Here is a 24,422-nt window from a genome sequence, read left to right on the forward strand (position 1 = left end):
TTGAAAATAAAAATAAAGCGGACTTTATTTAGAAGATAAAGGTGGTGGTATCAGTTTTGGTTAATAAAGTTGGGGTCAAGTGTTTTAACAGGTCTTTTACTGCCATCACAGACTGGCATGCCAAGGGCATTCTTAATGCCAATTACAGATTGAAGCTGTTTGAAAATCCAAGATGCTATCAAAAGCTGATGGAGTTTGAATTTTTCTTAAAGTTGGACTAACACATTTTTATATAAGAGTGACTAGATTACTTGGTTCTGAAAATGAAAATACTACACTGAGCAATTCCCCTCCTCCACAAGTCCCTAAGGCAATGCTGCAGTTGCCTCTGACAGCCAAAATCTCAACATTTCAACAGAAGGGAGCTGGGAGGAACTGGGAAAATGAAAAGCAAAATTAATGTAATTGTAATTGATATAGGCAGCTGCCACTTGTGGCAAACCAAAGCCTAGTCTGATGCCTGTTTTCTTCACATTTCACTGACATCTTACCAGACGGTAACGACATTCTTGAAGGAATGTGCCAAGACTAGAGTGGGGAAGGCCCAGACAGTGAGTGGACAGAATGCATTTTGCATCCAGTTGCCTTAGGTGGTACAGTTGATTAAGGACAAATACCCAGTGGGAAGACCCCAAAGGTAACTAGAAAAGAGGAGGATAATAAATGCATAACCAGTGCAAAGAAAACTGCGAGGCACCAAGACCACAAACCAGCCAGCCCACTTTCCTCCTCTCCGTCACTGAATGGTCTGGGAGAAAGCATTAGTAACAGCACTTGTCAACTGCTTCCCTGGAACAAAACATGACAAAACACACGGAAGGTTTTGTTTTCATTATGGTTCTCGGTGTACTTTATTCTCCTGCTGTCTAGCTAAGCAGCCCACACAGGACAGAAATGGGTAGCACTGAGGAATGATCAGATTTTTTTTCTCCCCAATATTCCTGCCCCCTCCCTAAGCCCTGACCAACCCTTATCAGGAATGGTTAGTGTATCATCCTTTCCCTCAAGGAACAACTAAAATTTAAACAAGGCATTAGAAAGCCAGGTCTCTTCATAGGGCTTAGGAGCTGGTGTGAGCTCTCTATTCACAATGGAGCGTCTTTCCTTCAAACACCTGGTTTTTTTTTTTTTTTTTTTTGTACACTGGTTCATAGATCGGCACTTGACTTTGAACCTGGCACCAAAAGGCACAATATCTGATACCCTGTACAAGAGCTATTAGAGATGCTGCCATATGGATGGGCAAAACTGAGCCAATCCCACTTATGAATGGAAGGCCTGAACAGGGAGTTGGCAAAGAGAAAAAAATGTAAGCCCATATTTTTTGCTAGAATGGAAGTAAAAGTGGGAAGTTAAGGTCTTATTTTTTAATCCTCCAAATACCAGGAAGCAATTTAAAATCTTCCATGGTGCTTTTGAAAGCAGCATATTCAAAATGCCAGCAAAAACTCCTAATAATTGCAAAACCAAAAGGGGATCAAAGCTCACTGACATCCCTCCTTATTGCTGAAAGAGGCTAAAACCAAAATTCAAGGTGCCCTGTTCCCTTGTAAAAGGGAAAATAATTGATTTATCGTTACCATAGCACATCACACTTTAAACAAAAATATTAAAGCGTGTGACCAGGGGAATGTTTTGACACCATTTTATTAATCTTCAACTTCAGTGGAAAAATATAACCTTTTCAAGTGCCATTTTCATCACACGAGTTCTAATGTATATGTGTGTGTGTGTGTGTGTGTGTGTGTATACACACACACACACACACATACATATGTATTCTTTTGATCACTTGGTTTTGAAGTGCAGCAAGAGACCAATACCTCATTATAATCAATCAAATAAATGAGAACAGAAGGCCAAGCAGTTTCCAAATGGTTATTTTATCAGATTGTTTATAAACATTAAATTTATCCTTGTTTGCAATCCAAAATAGTTACCTGAAGTTTGCTGTTTGTATGTGTTTTGTTTTTAGTATATGTTTTCTAAACTCTTTGGCACAATTTTCTGGGGGCGTTCAGACTGCCACAATACATGTCAGGAGAGAACTTTTCTTTTGTGCTGCCAATTCTGAGCATTTAAATTTTGGTTTGTTTGGGTTGTGGCTTTCTTTTGAAGTCTGCATTCTTTATTTGTAACAATGTATTTTTATTTTGTCTATATCCTCTAACTCCAGAGTTTTTTTTTCTCCCCCCACCCCCCCCCCACTTCTACATTCACAGTTGAACCATATTATTAGGAAAGGCGCCTTGATGAAAAGATCAGGATGGGAGCTCTGACCATTCGTCAGTGTTTTCCCTAAAATTAAAAAAAAAAGAAAAAGGAAAAAAAAAAAAACCCCAAAAAACAAAACCTAAAGAGCGTCTTTCCTTTTTTTTTTTCTTTCTTCTCTTACATCTCTTGTGCTGCATCAGTAGACCGAACTTCAGTTAGTTTTATGAAATGCAACATCTAACTCCTTTTTTTTTTCTGGGAAAAAGAAACTGCAATGACTTGAAGTTGAGAATGTGGATACCGCCTCATTCACACACATTCATTCTCAGACTGTAAAGAGTCCCTCACCCTCCTTTTAGCCGGCACGCATACAGTACCAGTACCATGTGGCAAAGGTACACCAAAGGTGGGCTTGAGACTCAGGCTCCATCTTTCTCATCAGTAGCAAAGGCCAGGCTGCCTTTTACAACAAAGCACCACAGCTGAACCCAGTCCCTCCTCCTCTCCCAAGCTAGTCATTCCACTCGGCACCGGCCAAAAGACAGAAAAGCTAGTTCTAGCCTCTCCTGGGAAGAGAGAGCTTCCTTTTTTATAAGCAAGTAAATCCACTGTTTTTCTCTTTTCCAAGATGGCCGACGTTATGGTTTTCTACGAAGTCAGTGCTTACTTAGCTCACTAACAGCACTGCTGTTGGTGGCTGCAGCTGCTGCTGTGGCAGGATTTTCAATATGGTATGTTTTCAAGCCTCACTCACTCATTCTCTCATTCCCAAACATTCAGCATCCGTGCACACTCCTCACTTCCGGGTTTTTCAAAAGATTGGAGATTTCCAGTGGGGGTCTCAGGTTATCATCCCAATGGTAACAGATCTAAAAACAGATGGAAAAAAGGTCAATTTTTGAGATCGCATATAGCCAATAGAGCCAAACATCTCACTGATTCCTACAATTAAGTGCTCAAAGACCTGAAGTGAATTTGTCAACTTTTCAAGGACTGATTATTTTTATTAGTTCCCTATATGCCATCTACCTGCTTTCATTAGCACTTACAAAGGGTGGGAAACCATAAAGATTAAACTCAAAATGGCCAATTTTACTGAGATATGTGCGTGTGTGCTAAGTCACTTCAGTCGTGTCCTACTCTGTGTGACCCCATGGACTGTAGCCCACCAGACTACTCTGTCCATGGACTTCTCCAGGCAAGAATACTGGAGTGGGTTGCCATGCCCTCCTCTAGGGGATCTTCCCAACTTAGGGATCGAACCCACATCCTTAGTGTCTCCTGCATTGGCAGGTGGGTTCTTTACCACTAGTGCCACCTGGGAAGCCCTGAGATCTGTGGTGTAAGTGAGAGAAAAACAAAGCTACATTTCAAAGCAGATGTCAGATAACTCCAACTCTGGATATCTTTTGTAAAATAAAGCCTTGTCTAAAAGCACTTCAGTAAAGAAAGAAAAGAACATGAGGAAAGAAATAGAGAGCAGAGAAAGATTTACGGGAAAAGGCCATTATCGATAACTTTATTAAGGTTCCAAAACGATTTGGGGACTTCACTGAATTCTAGTCATGTAAATTCTGTCCTTTATCACCAAATACTTGGCTCAAGGAAAAATGGGCTGCCTGACTCTTCCACTAGTACAAAGCTGAGGAACAAAGTCCTGGCTCAGAAGCACTTATATGGGAAATAGTACAAAACACCAAAAGAAAGCCCTTGTCAGAAAAGTCTAAAGGAAATGTACCTCCTCCCCAAGAAAGCAGAAGAAAGGGCAGTGGAGACAAGCTCTTACCAAGCTTGGTTCTTCAGTTTCCTCAGTTCTTTTGTTGCCCATGTAGCAAGGGTTTTTGCTTTGTTAGTCTTCGATCTCCGTCCTTCAGTTAACAGTTCATGGATCATTGGCCTAGCTTCTACTAATTTCAGTACATCCTTCCCAAATGCTGTACACAAGTCCCTGTGCAAATTAAACACACCTGAAAATGAGCTCTTGGCCCCACAACAAGATCACGTTTAGAACCTTCCAAACCTATAGCTAAACTAGCTATAGGTTTCTTGGTATTCACCTACTTTTTAAAGCCAGAAGAAATTTTCAAGATAAGTAAGTCTAACACCTGCCCTCAACAGATTACAAAAATGAGATGTAAAAAAAAAAAAAAAAAAAAGAATGACCTTACCCAAGGTTCCACAGCTAATTCATGGTAAAATAAGAACTAGACTCCAAGTCTTTGAGCTCCTCAAAACCAATGTTCTGTCTTCTAATGATGCCTCAAAAACCCTCAGTAGAGGAGGCCAACAGAGGTAATTTGTTGACCAACACCAGAATATGAGATGGACATAGATCTGATGTTGCTTCTATACTTCTTTGAGAGCTCACTTCTTAAGAGTTTGGTGGGAGAAATTAGAAATCTGGAGGGTCTGGAATGAGATTAGAGCTAAGTCCAAAATGAATTATCATCTAAGAACTCAAAACAGGGTAAGATGGGGTCTACTAAAGAAAGAAGTCCCCTCTGTGCCAAAAAAGGTGGGTAATTACCATCCAGGCTACTCTCAATATTCTTTACAACATGTCTTCTCATTTTCTGTGAGAAGTTCTATTCAACTATCAGAAGCAGAGTATAACCCACCCTATCAGTCCGGCAGCACAAGCTACTACTCCGTCTGTATGATCCTCATCTCCAGCAATGTGGTCAATGAAAGACAGAATAAATTCTACTCGGGGCTGTACCAGCATCACATCCGCTATAAAAGAAAAAGAAGGTCTAATGAGGTTGCCCTCCAGCTGGCAGACATACACCCTGTTTCAAAATTCCCAAATACCCGACCCCCATCATGGAGGCTTCGGTCCAGAGAACTAGTCATACACAGTTACACCAAACTATTTTTCCTCATTCTTCAAGTCAACAGAAGAGGTAGATACTCCTTAACAAACAGAAGTATGTATATATATGTAGTAGGACAAATGCAATCTTTAAGCCTATGACATCAGAAGTGTGAAGTACAATATTTCCCCAGTCAATAACAAAAAACATCAGGTGACAGAGGAAATCTAATCCCCCAATCCTTCAATTCAGATGACTGGATGGGGGGAGGGGCAGCACATCTCAAGAACTCCCACTTGGGGTTGGTACACATGCACCAGCATCAACAGCCTTGTTAGATTCCATCCCTTGCAATGATCAAGTTGTTAAACAACACAGCTGAAGACGCGGTGGTCAGAAATAATAAAGTCTATAACCTCCCTGCAAAGCTACTCCCTTCATTAGAGCACTGTTCATCCTCCCCTTCTTTTAAGCAGTAAGTGCTAGTTTGCATGTAAGCCATACAATGAACACAGAGTCCATCTGGCTAAGTGCACACTAGACTAAGTCAACTGGAATGTATACTCAACGGTGTACGTTCTCCTGGTCTCCCTTCAATCCCTGGACAATTCCAGTATAGGCTTCCAAGCAGCCTTCCCGTAGCTCATTAAGATAATCCACCATGTCATAGTCTGACTGCAAGAGAAAAAGAACAGAATCACTGTATTTGATGGCCTTTGGTTGTGCATTTGTCAAAAGTCCCGCTCCTCCAATCAGAGCTGGACTTAAAGATACCTTTAAGCTTACCTTGTCCACTTGGGCCTGGGAGGCCTGCTGAAGAGTATTCAAAACAACCTCTAGGTATTTTTTAAACTCTCCACCAATAGCAAGGGCAATATCACCAAACACTGACAGAATCTGTGGCTTCACAGACCTGTGGACATTTTCATTCTGACAAGGAGGAAAAAAAAAAAAGTTCTGTCCAAAGACTCAAAGAGCTTTTTTTAACAATAAGCAACTAAAATATTGGTTATAGACCTGTAAGTGACATACACAAAAATCAGCAGTGGTCATCTCTAGAGAGAGAGAGAGATTATAATATTTACTTTTTCTTTGCACTTTACAGGTTTCCACCAGTGCCTCTCAGGTTCCATACATTGAGCACGCATTACTTTATTTTCTTAGGTTAGAATCATCTTGTAAAAATGAACAATTCCCTTCATAAGCCCAACATTCTGGAACATACAAACTCTCTGTCACAGATCTTGATGTTTAATCATCTTTCTAAGATTCTGTGTGTAGACACTCACCCCCAAGTTCTCCAGTAAGAGCTGCATCACCTCATCACAGAAAGGTAAGATGTTGGATTGCAGGGCACGGCATAAGTCTCCCACTAAGCCCACAGCTGCCAAACAAACCTGCAAAGAATCAAGTTGATTATCTCTGGAACAGAAAAGTCTGCCTGCAGGGGTAAGGCAGGATTTTTACCTAGCTACTGATCCTTTAACACATGAACCTAGAGTCAAAGCAGCAAAGACCCTTCTTCCCTGAGCTTAGTTCATTTTAACAACCAATATGGCAGAAAGAGAACTAGGATTATTTAAACTATCATTAAGAAAGGACAGAAAAGACAATATTCACCAAGGAAGGTGGTGGCAGAGACAGATGGTTTATTGAAAACAAAACAAAACCTTTCTGAGGGTGCTACTCTGGTGTGTCTAATATCCAGTTTCTTACTGACTACTTTTAGTTCAGACACTTAAGGCAACAAAGTAGCTCAACCCTGATACATGGGGAAGTACCACCTCTGTTACAGGATCCAGATTTCTGTACTATGATGCCTACCAGGTATAAATGAGGACATAAACATATTTTTGAAAAGCATAGCTTACCTGGTACTCAGCATAATTTTTCAATCCAATGCCCAAGAAGGGTTTAAAGGCCTCCATGTACTTTAGGAATTCACCACCCAACACTGTAAAAAAAAAAAAACCCCATCTATTAGCACCACAGGATCACAGAAGAGAGCAAAAATAACCATCTTAGCTCTCCCAAAATGTACGCACTCCAGCCAAAAGGCAGGGTAAAATGAGAGTTAAATACCAATTTTATCATAAAGACATTATTGCTGTCTTGGACAAGCCAAATTCATAACTGTTGGGAGATAATGCCAAATCTCCAGAGTGGGATTTCACTCTGGTTGAAACTACCAAGTGGTATGGCTCTCAAGGAATGTCAAGGTTCATTATGAATTGGCTGAGGTAGTCATACTGACTTCCACTTCTTCATCTGATTGTAACATGAACACTTTGGAAGCCAGTTTGTTTTTTTGGCCTCACCATGTGGCTTGTGGGATTTCAGTTCCCTGACCAAGGATTGAACATGGGCCATGGCAGTGAAAGCACCAAATCCTAACCACTAGGCCATGAGGGGTTCCCAGAAGCCAGCTTAATAAAACAGGATCTTTAAGCAGTTTCATCAAGGACTTATTTAACAAGCCAGTCAAGAAAAGCTGCCTGGGTTTCATATTCAATTCAGCTACTCTGGGAACCAAAATTAACTTCTGTGCCCTGCCAGGGTGGTCACAAGGTGCCAAACCAGTTGGACATAGGCTCCTTATGCTAGAAATGAGTCTGCCTCAATAATACACCTTAGAGACCACCACTGAAGAAGTATTCCTGGTTTCTGAAGTCAGATATGGTTTCCCCAAAGCAATTCCAAATAGTTAGATACGTAACAATCAGAAAATCAATTAATTCCTAGAACTCAGTGTTTCATCTCATTCCATACTAGGCACCATATTGTCTCAACCTAGATCCAAAGCATTAAAACCCAAACCAGAAGGTACCAAGTGCCAGGAAAGAAAACATAAACCTTTGCTTCCTCCATCCTTTACAGGTGTCAAAGTTCAATAAAGGAAGTTAAGTTTCAGGGGGGAGAGGAACCCGAGGAACGCGAGATAGATAACAGTTCCCTCTACCCCACGAAGAACTGCCAACCTGACTTGCAAATTGGCTCCCATTCACTTCAGGGAGAGTGGCAAGGCAGTTATACACAAATTTATACTTATGTTCAATCCAACTCTGAACTGACTCAATATCCAGTAAGTGAAAAGCAGGACTATGCTTTTTGCGGTCAAAAATTCTTCATGGCTACTGAAACTCTCTTGCACTCTAAAGAAGTTTCCTTGCCTGATTGCGGCTCACTGACCTTCCACCAATGTGCTAACTGCCATTAGGGCATCCTCTTGCACTCCCCCAGACCCAGCTGTGCTTTGGAACATCCTTAACAGGGAGGCCATGACCACATCAGAGATCTGCAAAGCATCTTGATGTTGCACCTTCCGGAGAACATTCTGTAAAATGAATAAAAGTTCAGAATCTGTTGATTCCAAACCCTCCAACCAGCACACCATACTGTGTCTTTAATTTTTTTGTTTTAAATCAGTTAAGTCTCTAGAAATTTTTTGGGGAAAAGCTTTTTCTGCTCAGAAGTTTTGAAAGTGCAAATCACCTGCAACAATACATCTAAATAACTCATCTATTTCCCAATTCAGAACAAACACAAGAGGACCTTCCATCAAGTGTGATAAATCAGCCTCCATATTTAGCTGTATTAAAATGGCAGTTAAATTATTTCAGCTTTGAAGAAGGACATGTCATATGAGAATTGCTACTCATAAAACAAAAAAGCAACCCTTTCTATGGCCTAACCCATTTACAGATTGTGGTCAAGAAAGTCTTGATAAAGCCAATCTGACTTTTCCCAATTCAACATTCCTCAAACCTCCCTCCTTACCCTTTGTTTCAACTAATGTCACTGGATCAGGAAAGGCCTGTTAACAGCCATGTTTTAAAAAATTAAGTCTGGCATAAGAAGACTCAAGGAGAAGGGAGTCATAGGTAAGATGACCTAGTTAGCATCACTTAGGGTAGTACCTACCCTAAGCACTAGACAAGTTCCAAGGTTTCCCTGTTCTTAGGTAAAAAAGGGAGTAACTCTTCAGCCATGCCATCATGCTAGTCATGATCAAGGAGTAATATTTTAATTTTCCCAGTCTCTCCTCAGAAAAAAAAAGTCTACTGTCATTATCAGTAAATTATAAATTTATAATCTGTATATACAATTATAAATAACAAAGTTTCCAATAGCAGTTGCTTCCAAAGATGATGGCAAAAACACAAGGGTCTGTTTTTAGCTCAGTGAACCATAGCTGGGAACCAAATCTGACTGGGCTACACTTGAACGACCTGATGTAAACCAAAAACGAAAGGCTGCTAATACAAAATAGCTGCTCATGTTTGGGAGGACCATCACAAATAGGAGGAGTTTCCTTGCCTACATTGTACAAAAGGTAAATTGCACTGCACTGGCAAATTTTATGGACAGACAAGAAAGGAAAATGGGAAACTCTCCTAATCAATCAGACGACTGTCTTTTGAGAAGACCTTCTGACCATCATCGCCCACAACATCATCTTCAGAGTTCTGTGTGTGCGTGAACTTGTCATCCTGAGACACGGTGCTTTACCTGGTGCTATTAAGTGATAAGGCACCATCATACCTGAAGAGTTGCGCAGAGTAAAGACTGAAGGTCATTGAACTGGATCCTATCCGATGTGCTCTGGATATGTGACTACAAAGAAAAGAAGATCGTGTTCTGAACAAACACTTTCTAAAAGGCTCTAAATGCCCTCCAAAAATGCTTCCATTTCTGCTGGATAAATAATCTCTACTAGTGCTAATGGAAAGTAAATAAAAAACCTATGTATATATATGGTGTAACACATATATGAATAAACTGTAGCATGCAATGCAATTGGAAGTTACAACATTTTTTGTATGAGCCTTATGTCTTTCTAAGAACATATATACTTAAACACCAAAAAAAAGAGAACAGTCTTGAAAATACAGCTATGTGTAAAGTACCATGCCCTTCCCACCAGGAAGGTGTTCAGTCTCACCTCCATCTGGAGCACCTGTTGCAGTCGTTCCATGATGACCAGAGTAGTTTTCTGAACCGCGGGGTAACAATCCTTGGCACTGTTTTTCACAATTTCCATTAGCGATTCATATGCAGAACTCCTCAGGTTGTTCTGGTGTCCATCAGGTCTGTAATGAACACACAGCAAAAAACCTTCAAGTCTTAACTGAGAAAGGACAGAAAGTCTTCTTATGTACACATTATCTCACTGAAAATAACCCACAAACCAATATGGCTACAGGCCTGATCTGAATTTGGCAGATACAATACAGCCTGGAACCAAAATTTCAACCTCTGAGCCAATGATTATGCTCAGTATGGTTTCCAGACCTGATAATTAGAATGGCCCTTTTAGAAAGGGGCTAAAATTATATGAAAAACAGGCAAGAATGCTGAAGAACCCATGTGGACAATAGAATAGGTTGCACAAAAAGCTATGAAAAAGGTATCTTGGGAACTCCCTGGTGGACCAGTGGTTAGGGCTCCAGCTTTCACTGCAAAAGACTCAGGTTCAATCCCTGGTTGGGAAACTAAGATCCCATAAGCTAGGCAATAAAGCAACAGGATTCTTTTCATTTATCCTATTGCAATGTTTCTATATTAGACAGCCCCCACAAAGAGTGTAAAAGGAGTTGGATGCAAAGACAACACTTATTTCTGTATAGTATCAGTTACCTGTCTGTGGTCTCCAGGAGCTTCTGAACTATGAGTTCAAAAGAAGAAGATAAGCAATAGGTAGCTGGTTCTTCCTGATCATCAGCTACATCTGCAGCCTCATAAGCAGCTTCAGCCAGACTGGAGAAAGCCTTAAACCCAGACAGAGTAAATACTAATTAGTCCTGAAAAGAACCCCATTTCAGGATCACCTCATTTTCCCTTAAGATACCCTAGGCAGTGTTCCTTTCCAACGGATCTAAGAATAAATCAATGGCAGTAAATCTTTAATTCTTCCCGTCAAGGTCATCTCAAGACAACATCTGTAAGTATCCTTAAAATTAAATAAATGTATGTATCTATATTTTGTTTCTCCTGCCCAAAGGAGAAATAGTCTCTAAACAGTACAGTATTCTCACCTACCACGAATGCCTGCCACTTCATTTCTTCTCTTTCCATTCACAGGAAGCCTTTCAACCCCACTCCTTCCTTATTTGAACTTCCTCCCCCAAATCCCAAAGTTCCCTAGTGAACTATACTCAGCCTATACTGACTCAGCACTTGGGCCGCCTACCTTCCTTCCCTCGTGCCCCCTTCTCAGCAATGGTACTTTTCATAGCCAGCAACTCTCTACCTTAAAATTTCTTGTCCCCAAGCCACTGAAGAAAAGAAAGAAAACCAAGTCCAGAGAGTTTTCCCACTGGGTTAGCATGACTGTTCTAAACAGTTCGGGAACCAGTCACCATGAGTCAACAGCTCCCTCTGGGTCATGCAGCTTACATCTCCCCCACATTTTAATTGATGAAATTAGGAAGGAGATGCTATTCAAAAAGAGCCTTCTAGTCAGGTAGACCCATTTCTCTCCCACACCTCCTACTTCCTTGCCAACGGCTTAGTCAAGCTCCTTATCTCAACAGGAAGAAAATGCCTCACCCAGCACACATTTGAAGCCACTCTGGGTTCAGCACTGAGGCCCTCAATCAGACACTGCAGCAGGGGAGTCAAGTAGACATCATTGATGGCGGCTTCAGGGAGCAGTTCACAGATTCTGCCCACTGTCCATGCAGTTGTATCTCGAACAACTACACTGGGGTCTTTCATTAATTCTATTAAGGTGGGCATAGCCTGTAAATATAACAGTTATTGGCAACACAAAACAAATATAGCCTATAAACATAAGTTATTGGCAAAGCAAAACAAAGATTGACATTCATGCTGACCCAACATCCCAGAAGAGGAAATACTGATGGCTGGGTTTTAACTCAAAGTTATCAAAACAGTTTTGTCATTTTATAAGATATGCTTGTCAAATATTCAACAATATAACAAAAGTAACTGGAAACATGAAAAAGTCCCCCTCTCTTCATCAAATCTCAGTATAGTTTTATTAAGACTTTGGTACAAATACTTTCAGCCATCTTTACTGAATTATTCAGGCAGAGATCCCAGGATGCAGCTGAAATGGCATTTAGCTATTCCTGAAAGGTTTTCTATATACTAAACAACTAAAATGCATTCTTGTGTTACTTGTTGTAGCAAAATAAATACAGAACTTTCATTAAGATTTTTCATTACATGTCATTTTGTCCGGAGGATTGAATACTCACCTCATTAAAAACCATGGAGAATTATTTGTGTTATAATATTTAGTGAAGAAAAAAGAAACCAACAAAAAACAAGTTGTAAAAGTATTGATACAGTAAGACCTCCACCCTAGTACACACACATGGAAAAAATCTTCAGGGATAAATACAAAGCATTAATAATGTTATCCTTGGGCAAGAGGATTAAAAGTAACCTTTTTTGGGGCCTCTTCTCCATTTTTTAAGTCATATGGTTTTTGTAATAAAAGTTAAGTAAGAAATGCATTTTATGCCTCATTGACAGCAAATAGCTATCTAGAAGTGACCTCTGTGGATGACTATTTACAGCTTTGTTCTTAAAGACAAATCATCAAGCAAAAAGTTAAACAATAAACACCCCACTTCCCACCCCTACACTCCCACAGCTTCACCTGTATAACTAGTGGTTTGAGTTGATTGGGCTCTGGTCCTTCCAAGATGCAGCCAAAAGCCATCACTGCTGCATCCCGGTATCGCCAGTCAGGGTTCTTAATGTGTTCTTTGATGAAGGGAAGGACATGTGGGACAATGTCATCTTCACAGCAGGTGGCCAGGAGCATGAGGCACACCCCTGCCGCTTTGCAGGGGTTCCAGTCATCATCGTCGTCATTTTCATCCTGGTGAAAGAATGTGGCACTAGTTCAGTTCCTGATCAAAGAAGCTCTTCAAGTCAAAAGGTCCTCTGACTACAGTACTCCCAATTATCATTACAACTTAAGCTTTGGGAAAGTAAAGAAAATAGAAAACCTTCATATCTTTATCTCCTCCCCAAAACTTGTCAACACAACCTCTGTTAAACAAGATGCAGACAGAGGGAAGGTATTTCTCCCTACTATACAACAAGATGAACAAACTCTCACTACATGGAATACAGATGAATTTCAAATACATCAAATAAAAGGCAGAACAGAAGAAAGCTAAATGACTAGTAATATAAAGCTCAAAATTAGTCAAAACCTATGGAGTTAAAGGTGAGGGAAGAGGAAGAAGGCATTGGTAGGGGAAGCCTTCTGGTATGCAGGTAATTATTATATTTCAATAAAAATTTTAAAAAGATTACATTTGGATCTCCCTCAAAACTAGAAATCAAGGTCATTTTTATTGTGGCTATTCACACCAGAGTAATTTAAGACATTTATACTTACTCAGTTTCAGAAAATTACATACCTAAAGAATGATTTGTTCCCAAATGAGAAGCACAGCAAAAATATACAAAAGCAAAAATACTAAGATCAAAGATAAAAAATAAAATAAAAAATAGCAGCTGTAAAACTGAGCAATGAAAATTTAAGGGAACATCCAGTGCATTTCAAAGTAATATATCTCTACTTATCTTTTGAGACTGCTATATTAAGAGTCATGAAATTCCCTAAAAGCAAGTTATATTCCTGTAAACACAGAAATTTTGCAGTGCTCAGTTACAGCATTATTTCCTCAGAGCACTGCCAGCTCTTTGGTATATTTCACATGCACCAGAACAGGTGAGGTGACAGAATCTTCCTAAACACCATAACAAAACAAAAGGAACACCATAAAGCCAAAAAGGAACAACAGAGCCTTCTTCCCCAGGTGGCCCAGTGGTTAAGAATCCACCTTGTAATGCAGGGGACACCATTCAATCCCTGGTCCGGGGAGATTCCACAAGCTGTGGGGCAACCTAGCCCGTGCGCTACAACTAGGGCTGCACCCTAGAGCCCATGCGCAGCAACTACTGACGCCCACGTGCCCTAGAGCCCGTGCTCCGCAACAAGGGAAGCCCCTGCAGTGAGAAGCCAGCTCACCACAACTAGAGAAAGCCTGCGTGCGGCAACAAAGACCCAGCATAGGCAAAAATAGATAAGTTTTTTAAAAAAGAGATAATTTCTCTATTTACTCATCAAACCCACATTCTTCATGAAGTCTTGTTCCTTTTATTTGGTCACAAACTACTCAGAGCCTAAAGGACCTTACAGATCCAGTTCAGCTCTTTGAAGTCATGGATAAGAACATCAGGGTGTTTCAGAATTGTGGATTTCCTTCATGGCAACTGTTCCACAGCAAACCAACCATTACCAAGGCCTCACAGTTCACTTGACTAGATTTGGAGGGTAACTCACCTGCTTAGTTAGTGTCTGTGTGAGGATTGGAACCAGGTACTGTAGTGCTCCCTTGGCATAAAACTTGCTGGTGTGCTCAGGGGGCCGTCCTTGTTCTGCTGCCTGAAGAGAAACATAAAGCAAATTCCGGATGGCAGCAAACAAACTAGGAAAACGTACCATGTAAAGTCATACAGTGAGAGCTGCCCATGGGTCTGCTCAGGGCAACAGGGACACAGAGACTGCCCTGGCAGACCAGAGGCTAAGACTCCACGCTTCCACTGCAGGTGGCATGGGTTCCATCCCTGGTTAGGGAAGATCCTGCATGCCTTGAGGTGCGCTCCATCCCCCAGACAAAACACATGAAGCACATGGTAACATGCAGTATGAGTGGTCTTTGGAGGCACTCATTTTGTCTAGCTACTTCAATCAAATTCTTTTAGGCCATACATATAATCTACCTTAAAGTATCAAGGCAATCTTAACAATTACATTCTTTTTTCACTAATTGACCTTTGGATAAAGAGATGCACTAAGCTCCCAGAAGGTGGCCAAAAATAAGACAGTGCTTTCTGAAGGACATAAAGACAATTAAGGTTGGAAACAAAGCCAGAATTTTAATTTGCAAGTGCAGAACTAACCCCTTTCTCTATATCTAATTTCTTCACCGGTTGGTAAGCTATCAATTATACATCCCATCCTTGCATTAGGACTTCCAAAAGAAAATAATTCAGCATCAGATAGCATCTGGTTAAAATGTGACTGCCTGCTGCCCCCTTGTGTTCACAGGACTAATATTTACAACAAATCCAGGCTGGTAAAAATAGATGCCTCACGGTTGTGGCTAGTGAAAAAAAACCCCAAATCTCTACAAATGGAGATACCTTCTAACCCCAGTCAGAATAAAGCTCTCCCAGAGGAGAAAAATAACATCCACAAAAAAGGTAAGTCCCAAAACCTAGTCAGAATAACAGCTCCCAGCACATCAACCCTCCTAGGCTCACCTCTGAAGCTTCAATGGCCAAATCCATTTCCTCATCACAGACGTTGGACCAGAATTCTATCCCTTGTAGGGCCACCTCATCAATGTCACTTTTCATTGCTTCAATTGTGATCTTAAGAGAGAAAACAAGATACCCCAGTTTCCAAATAAATGCTGGTTCAAGTTCGACCCCTCCTACAACCACAGATATTCAAGTTTCAAAAACGTAGATTTATGAAAGCTAGGTCTGAAAGGAAAGGCAGGAAGAAGAAACAAGAGTTTTAAAATATATTCTTTTTATGAGTACAAAGTTAGCACAAGTTTTCTTGGCACACTGCTGATGAACTCAAATCTAATACTCAAGGAATTTCCTTGATTTCACAACATTAAATAAAAAAATTACAGAACTGACAGAACAGCATCTAAGAACAAAGGGGCTTTTGCAATTAGCTATATATGCTCAACTGCATAAAATAGAAGTACTTACTGCAAAAAGAGCAGGACCCATATATGTCTCCATGTACTGATAATATAAGGACATTATCTTCACCAGATTCTGTAAGGCAGCCACTCGTACCTTGTGCAAACATCAGATTAAACAGTTTACTTCTTAGTTTAATAACAATGCCATCTGACAAAGGTAAATAAGTACCTGCTTCACCTAAGTGGGTCAATAATCTATAGGGTCAATCAAGGTATATTTGGGTAATGTCTTCCTTTCCTTCTTTTTTACTTTAAAGGTGTCTGTGGAACCCTTGGCAGGACTACTCACTATTGCCCTCAGACTGGATGTTACTTCCACCTGCTTCAAGGGTTAAGGTTTAGGTTCCCAAAGTAGGAAAGCTGTTTCAAAGGCTATAACAGAAAACAGGCCCTTGAACAACCTACAGCAATTAAGTAGCAAGGCTGATCACAAACCATTTCTCCCTTAAATCTTTTTTAAGAGGGTGGCAACTTCCATCATGTTAGCTTTCCAAGGACTATTCTTTCCTCTTCTCTAATATATTGAAGAAAAATTCTTTTATTAATAAAAGTATTAGTCAAACGCTATTTCTGAAGTCACCAGATTCCAACATTTCAAACTACTATGTTAGAGTGAGCATTTTCTAGGAAAGATAGAAGACATGACCTCACACTTACCCTCGTATCTGGACACTGTGTGGCTTCACAGACTACCTGCATAATAAAGTGCCTTTCGGACTGCAGAAGAACAAAAATAAAGAGAATTAGAAGAAGCATATATATACGAAGATTACTAGACTATCCCTTCAAGGAAAACCTTTCTTTCCCTCAGGGACCCACAGAACTCTGGACCATTTGCAGGTTTTCCTGGACACAGCAATGGGACTATGAGGACTCTAGTGTTTGCCCTGGTGTCTACTATCTGACCTGCCCTCTAAGGAGGTCCCTAATCGTTTAATCCCTCAAATGATCTTCACTAAAACAAGACTTGGGGAAAAAAAAAACAAGACTTGAAGAAGGAAGCAGATAGAAAAATGTAGGTCACAGGATTTAAATAAAAATGGTTAAAACAAAAAAAAATCATACATCAGGAAAACTCCTTTCCTCGCACTTAAAATTTAAGAGAATTCTTAATTTAAACAAACCCAGATCAACTGTGGTAAAACACAGAAGACTTAATGAATTTTGTTTGCTTCCATCCTCTTTTGATATCCACAAGGAAAAACCCAGCTTTCCAAGTAATTAGAACTGCAGTTTGCTTTGGTTTCTTAGACATCCCAACTTTGTCCAATCTAAGGCCAAAAAAACCCAGAAAGCCCAACTAAAGAGTCAACAAATACATACAACGCTTTCAGACCATATCATCCAGCAATTCCACTTCTGGATAATATATCCAAGAACAGAAAACAACTTCTCAAAGACATATTTGTATACCCACATACACAGCAGCACTATTCACAATAGCCAGAAGGCAGAAGGAAGCAAACCAAATGCCCATCAACAAACAAATACAATGGAATACTATTCAGTTTTAAAAAGGATATTCTGACACATGCTGTAACAGGAATGAACCCAAGACATAATGCTAAATGAAATGAGCCAGTCACAAAGACAAATCAAATCCTGTATGACTCCGTTAATATAAATTATCTACAGTAAACAGACTCATAAGAACAGAAAGTAGAAAAGTTGGTTGCCTGTGACTGGGAAAGGGAAAACAGGGAATTAACAATTGTTTCAGTCTTGCAAGATGAAAAAAGTTCTAGAGATTGGCTGCAAAACAATGTACACACTCTTAACACTACTGAGTTATACATTGGTTAAGATGGTAAACCTTATTTCATTGTACATTTTAACACAACTAAAAAGAAATAATAGAGGGAAATACTTTCAGTCAAAATAGAATTTATATATTAACTTCCAAAAGCACCTTCCTACTGAAGTACGAAACAGCCCAATTTCCGTAATTAAAAAAAAAAAAAAATCCCCAAAGCATACTCACATTTTGGACTGCAAAAGGGAAAACCTAAGCCTAGGAACATTTTAGATCACATTATTCTCAAAAGCCAGATGAGAAATGGCAAACACCTGTTCCATGGCCATGTTCACAAAACACAAATTTTAACTAGACTGGAAATAAATGCTTCTAAACAAGATAGCACTTTCTGAATCATAACCTTAAAACAACACAAAACTTTCATTTAGCTCCCCTGCCTCACCCTCTGAACCTATACTTTTTAATCAAGACACTTACCTCTTTGTCAAAGTTTGCTTTGGTGAACTCCAGTGAGTTCAGGAGTGCATTAGTAGCTGCTAGCTTCACATTATTACTAGGCTCTTCTTTCCTCATCCCCTGGATTATGGCAGTCAGAATCTCATTGGATTTATCCTGTAGCTGCTCTGGGTCCTGAAACAAGCAGAAGTGCAGTGAATATAATAATTGAGCTCATGACTAATCAGCAGTCCTTCTATTCAAGAGAGTATCATGAGACTTTCTCTGATCTCCCCCCCCCCCACATTTCCATTTAAGAACAAACCACCTGCAAAATATCCCAGGGTCTGATAGTCCAAACTTGAACTGGAACAAGTTAAACTCATCAACTTCATCTCTTGACTTCTTAGCATAATCACTCTGGGCATGAGGCAATGCTGGCTTCCCCCACCTCACCATTCTGGGCACATGGAGATGGCAGTGTGGTGTTTCTTCCAGGCCATCTGTACCAACTGAAGTAAAGCTTCAGAACATCTGAGGACCAAGGATCAACACCTGGCACACCTATGGAGTCAGGCGCTATGGACTCCTTTGCTTCATCAAATCTGTGTATCAAAACTGATACCAATGGAGAAGGAAATGGCAACCCACTCCAGTATTCCTGCCTGGAGAATCCCATGGACAGAGGAGCCTGGCAGGCTACAGCCCATACGGTCACAAGAGTCAGACACGACTTAGCATCTAAACCAAATAAAATCTGAGAAAATAGGAAAAAAAAAAACTGATACCAAGAGTGGTAATCTCAGCAGCAAGAGTCCTAGAAGTGCTACATTTAACATACTGTGTCGTGGCTCCAGTAGTTAAACCAACCACAGCTCAAAAGTTGGCAAACTGTTTCTGTAAAATAGTCATCGAAAAAGTAACACAGCATCCCTGGACATTGAGGATCTTCAAAAAGGGATTAGGTCAAAGAGAGGAGGCAGAATCTACGCCTCTCCAAACAGGGATTTTCATCTTGAGTTTGTGACCCTTAAAAGTCTCTTTCTTTAGGGCATGATTAGCAATATGAAGATAAATTAACTATCCAAATATAGAAGTCTAACAAATAAAGCAGCCCTACTTTCAAAACACATTGCAATAGCTTGGTTTTTTTTTTCATGATGATAAAGAATAATTCTAATACCTTGCATGTTACAACTAGAGGGAATCAGTGGTATATAAGTTGGATACGGTACTTACTATATCTTGGCAAATGTAACCAATAGCTTCCAATGTCGACTCTTTCATGTGCTCTGTGCTGTTGGGGTTTGTGACATTGGCCACCAGCTGAGGAATGAGTTCTGGCCACTGGTTCACTGGGATCTCTGCACAAGCAATACCAGCCACACACTGCGAGGCAGAGCTAGGCCGGTAAGTTTCTGTGCCCAAAGTCTGCAAAACCTGTGCGGGGGCACACACACACAAAGACAAAAGAAATTTCTAATACTATTTGAACACATTGTGCCTACCAGCACACATCTTATATCAGTCTCTGAATTATCTTTAATACAGAAAAGTAGGAAAAGGCATATACAGCATAGGCCAACTGTTGGGAATAAAGCTGGCCTCAATACCAAGAGCAGCATGATCAGCATTGCCCCAGAGCCTAGAAATGAAACCAATCACCCCCTATTTCTAAATAGAATCTCCAAAGCCAGACACCTCACCTCAATTTTCAACACAAGGTAAGTAGCAAAGGCACAAGTATAGACAAAGAATGAAGCCACAATGACCCAGAGTTAATCATTACCATGATCAGCTAATTCAGTCAATGAACTAAGACTCACCAGTCCACTCAAAAAGGCCAACAGTTAACTGTTCCTGGCATGAACACAGGACAAAGAGTAGCTGCCAGACATTCAGGCCAGCTCTGCTGACTGGGTCAGGTCACTTAGTATCCTGCTTTGTAGCTAATAATAATGAACTCCCTCCTATCTTTCCCCTTATATGGTATATCATCAGCTCAGTAACATCTGACTGATTCTAAATGAAGGTTTTGCTCTCTAGGCCTACCAGAGCTAGACTGGACTTTAACAAAATCTGTGTGTCAAAGACATGGGCGGGGAGCAGGGATGAGATGAACTGTCCAAAAGGGCAAGGGGTGAACAGGTATTAATCCAAGTCAGACTAAGAAATCATAAGGTGCCTTCACATTGTATTGCACCATCTCCAAGTACATATGGAATGCATACTGAATCCCAGTCTCTATGTTTATCTTTTCTCCTTTAAGTTGCTTCTAGAAGACCATTAATATTACCTCAGGTGATTTAGAAACTAAATGTCTAACTCTTGAGTACTACAAGTTATTTTTTTTTAACCAAGGGTGACCCTAAAGGTAATATTCAAATATCAGAAATAAAAGTAAGAAATTAGCTCTCAACTCTGTCCAAGACCCAGATTTCAAAAAAAGAAATAACCACCAGCACTGAGAGAGTATCACCAGATGTGCTATGAAAAGGGAAAAAGCCCTAAATAACTGCTATTACCTTTTGTGCACAAAAGCTCAATAATGCTGATAAAAATTCCTACTCAAAATTTTTAAAAAATTCTGGGGCTAAGATAGATGTGCCTCACCCCCAATTACAGTTCTGATCATGTCTTCTCCCATTTACTACTGTGTAATTTGAGGAAAATGAGAAATTGAATGAGTACAGTAAATATCAAGATTTCCAGTCATTAATGGCATAAACTTCATTTATATCAAATTATTGAGAAGAGGATTAAAATGTTATATAAGCAAACTCAAGTGGATAGAAATAGCTCTATATATTCCAAAGAAGATTCAAAGTAAGTTGACTTTTGTAACCCAGTTTTCTGTCATCAGTTCCTCCATGCAAGACTGGAGAAAGAGGTACATAATTAGAAACAAAAGTTACTGCTGCAAAGGGCACTAATTTACCTAATGCTGACACCCAGAACCAGGAAACAGAAAATATGATATGCAGAACCATGACCAGCACAAGTACAGACGCAGGAATCCTCCCAATGGCTTCCCCTCAAATAGCAGGGCCCATGTGACTACACAGTTTCTTGACTTACTACTCTCTGCACCTTATTCATGTAAGACAGGCCACTAAAGAATCTAATTTTTAAAAAGAGTGTATATATACACATATATTCTGATACTCTGCTGTGGCAAGAATTATGAATTTCTAATTCAACAAGAAACTCACAAGAACCCCATAATGCACAGTGACAAGGGACATTCAATTTTCCTCAAAAAAAAAAAAAAAAAAAAAAAAATCCATCTGCTAACTCTTTTAAACACTGACAAAAAGCCAGATATTTCTAAAAATTTCTCATAATTTGCTAAGTAGATAAAAACAAGATTAAAGTCATAATCTTATTTCATAAACTCTTTGGGCTTGAAAGGCCCAAGAGATCATTTAATTCCCTTCCTGACCACACAGCACCATGCCTAACCCACCAAACATTGAGAATTATCTACAGCAGATGTTCAAGAAAAGCTCCATGCTAGTTAACTAAGGAAGAATCACTTGAAAAAGACTATGAGAAAGATTTAAATACAACTTTCAAAATCTTCAAATTTATGACAAAAAAACCGACATTCCCTAGGCTAGTATGACCAAAGGCTAGTGTGACCAAATTACTTACATAATTCTTGACTTCTCGTCGAGCATTAGCATCAATAGCTAGCCACCTCTGCTGATACTGTGCCTTGATATCTGGATCTTTAGACGTCAAAGAGTTCTTGATCTGTAGACCAGCTGCAACTCTGGCAACTTGACTGTTTCCTGGATTTGCCAGCACTCTGGACAGTTCCACAAGGAAAGTGGGCTGTTAAGAGATGTGAATAAAAATATCTCTTAGGAATTTCACCAATCGAGACTAGCACCAAAAAACTGGGGAAAACCTAAAAATACTAGGACATAACACAATGTCTCAGAAAATGCCAATATTTACTTCAAGATTCCTATAAAAATGTTACTTGGTACATAAGGAAGTCATCCATCTTCTCACACAGACTCAGCATTTAACAAGGAGTTACAGCTTAGTGCCCAAATCTTCACATTAGATTCCCCAGAATTAAAGCAAGTTTGACAAACTGGTAGTCAGAGGATTCTTCTACATGCCTACAATACTATCTGGTACCTCAGTAAATTATACTTATTAACTGAATATGTTATGACAGGGTAGAAAGTAAAATTGTTTAATTTAGATTTTAAAAAATCTTAGTCCAAAAACATGATATTCAAGGGTAGCTTTTGATCTTATGAAAGCATGCATAAGAGAGGGAAGTACTTATAAACCTAAAACAGACTTAGGAGGCTGATCTTTAGTTTTAAGTGCTTCAGCAAGAGAGTAACAATGTAAAACATATATATAAGGAAAAAGCAATAACAAATATTTAAAAATGGGGGCAACTGAAAGGATAAAAATGTCAAGGAAAATGACTTTATGGTTACCACACTAAAGGTTCCTATTCATTTTGGTCTTGAGTTGTTTAAACACATTGGATTTTTTAATCCACTCGATCTTTTGTAATGCAGAGGTCCGCCAAAACTACTCCTTTGGTTTAAATATCTTAACACACATTACTCTTCTCCACAAAAAACTCTCTCCAAAAAAAAACAAACAAAAACAAACAAACTCTCTCCAATGGAAAAGTTAACAGGAAAACCCAAAAGCAGACAGCTTCTCACCCTTAATCACAGTAGAAGATAATTCTTAAAACTTTTATTAATTATGTACCACTAAAGAATGTTAAGAACGTTGGGAACAAGACAAAATAAATGTTAGGTATAAGAAATGGCTTCTTGCAAATTTAACAAAACCAGAAAACAGAAATATATATACCAAAAGTTCCAAACTAGTGGAAAAAAAATCTTTTCTATGGAAAGTTAACGATAAAAAGATTAGCAGCAAAAACTAGCACATGGAAGGGGGGGAACCCACAAAACACACAAAAAAACCTAACTTGTATAAAATAAAAATACTCCTTGTCACTGTTTTTGCTTGCGCTATTTTGCATAGATAACACAAAAGAACACATCTGGTTACAGTGTTATTTACCTTAAAAAAAACCACGTCTAGTATCATTGAGCCTTCTCTCTGCTCCCCATCCCCCCCAACAGGAGGGAATACAGAGAAACATCACTGGCACACAGGCTGTTTCAACCAATCCATCTAACAATTCTTACACAGAGGTCCAGTCTCTAGTGGACTTAACATTCATTTTTCCCTGTACTCCTTAAATTCGAAAATATGACAAACGAGGAACTTTCCTCTGTGATTTCCTCTGGAAACAGGCCCGATCTCAAGAATGAGCCTCAGCCTGTTATCTGGGTGCAGATTTAGTCTCTAGTGATTGAGGGGGAGGGGGGACCTGGGAGAGGAATAACCAGTCAAGAAAAGGGAGAAACATTGCCGGAATGGGTTAAGAGGCATTCAGGTGCAGGCCTGGCCATGAACATAGATCAAGGGAGATTGGAAAGGGTAGAGCTCTGCAAGTACGTGGAAAATCATAGGGGCCAAGGGACAGGAAGAAGAAGCCGGTCCCGATCCGAACTGGGCGGGCTGCGGGGCTCCGAGCTTCCACATGGCCCCTAGGCCCGGCTCCCCCACCCCCACCCTTGCTGAACACGCAGCGCGGTGCAACCTAACTTCCCCTCCCTCCCTCTTTCTCCCTCCTGCTGCACCGCCGCCCTCAGGCCGCGCGCCGATTGGGCGGCAGTCACCCCGGCGCGCCGCGCCATTGGCTAGCTGCCGGGGCCCGGGGCGGGACACACCCACCGGCTTCCCGATGGCGGGGTTAGGTTGGACCGGGGGGGGAGGGGGACGGGATGGGGCGGGGTGGGTTCCCGAGGCCTGGGCCTCCGGGAGGGCGGGAAGGCCCGCACGCAGAGGATGAGAAGACGTCGGGATGGGGGACGGTGGGGTGGCACGCACCAGGTTCTCCACGGCCGCACGCTCCAGGAACTTCTGCGCCGCTTCCAGTTCCAGCCGATCTGGGGGGAAGGAAAGTGGGAAAGGGGCCAGGGTCAGAGGGGCCAGGGTTTCCCCTCCCCCCACCCAATCACCTCAGCCCGACCCCCGGCCCCCGCGTCCTACCGGGAGACACGGTCTTCTCGAGGATGGTGATCAGCTCCATGGCGAAGGTTGTGGCGGCGGCGACTCCTCCTAAGACGACGGCCCGGCCTCTCGGGCGGCGGCTCTTAACTGGGGATGGGGGTTGGGGGTCGGGTGGGAAGGGAGGGTGGGGTGGGGGGCGGGGGTCACCACAAGCCCATTCACCGGTTCCCTCTTGGTAGTCGCTCCAGCTCCCCTTCCTTCCTCCTTTCCTTCCTTCCTCCCTCTTCCTAATTTGCTGCTGGCGGCGGCGGCAGCTGCTCCTCTGACGGCGGGGGAGGGACCCCGGGGGCAGCT

At 40.8% G+C, this 24,422-nt stretch overlaps 1 protein-coding gene across 1 annotated transcript; it reads right to left on the reverse strand.

The window, feature by feature from the left end:
* Positions 1–24,248, reverse strand: KPNB1 (karyopherin subunit beta 1). Its single transcript, XM_070479356.1, has 22 exons — positions 24,108–24,248; positions 23,946–24,004; positions 21,651–21,833; positions 19,236–19,436; positions 18,039–18,191; positions 16,463–16,522; positions 15,810–15,899; positions 15,345–15,455; positions 14,362–14,463; positions 12,658–12,882; positions 11,577–11,768; positions 10,665–10,795; positions 9,970–10,117; positions 9,570–9,641; positions 8,217–8,361; positions 6,899–6,981; positions 6,317–6,424; positions 5,814–5,957; positions 5,597–5,702; positions 4,833–4,947; positions 4,001–4,162; positions 1–3,083 (listed from the first exon to the last, which is right to left on the reverse strand). Coding segments are annotated over exons 1-22 (2,631 nt in total). The 5' UTR covers positions 24,148–24,248; the 3' UTR covers positions 1–3,082.
* Positions 24,249–24,422: the final 174 nt, after the last annotated feature.

The sequence above is a fragment of the Odocoileus virginianus genome, chromosome 17 (genome assembly GCF_023699985.2).
Source record: "Odocoileus virginianus isolate 20LAN1187 ecotype Illinois chromosome 17, Ovbor_1.2, whole genome shotgun sequence".
NCBI classification, from domain to species: Eukaryota; Metazoa; Chordata; class Mammalia; order Artiodactyla; family Cervidae; genus Odocoileus; species Odocoileus virginianus.

Bases quoted from the DNA above. Each gene is read 5' to 3' on its own strand.
- KPNB1 (XM_070479356.1), bottom strand. From the start codon at position 24,147: ATGGAGCTGATCACCATCCTCGAGAAGACCGTGTCTCCCG. The intron at 8,362-9,569 runs GTATGATGGTGC...TTCATTTTACAG, and splicing joins TACTCTGCGCAACTCTTCAG to AATGTTCTCCGGAAGGTGCA. The intron at 5,703-5,813 runs GTAAGCTTAAAG...TTTCTCTTGCAG, and splicing joins CCCAGGCCCAAGTGGACAAG to TCAGACTATGACATGGTGGA.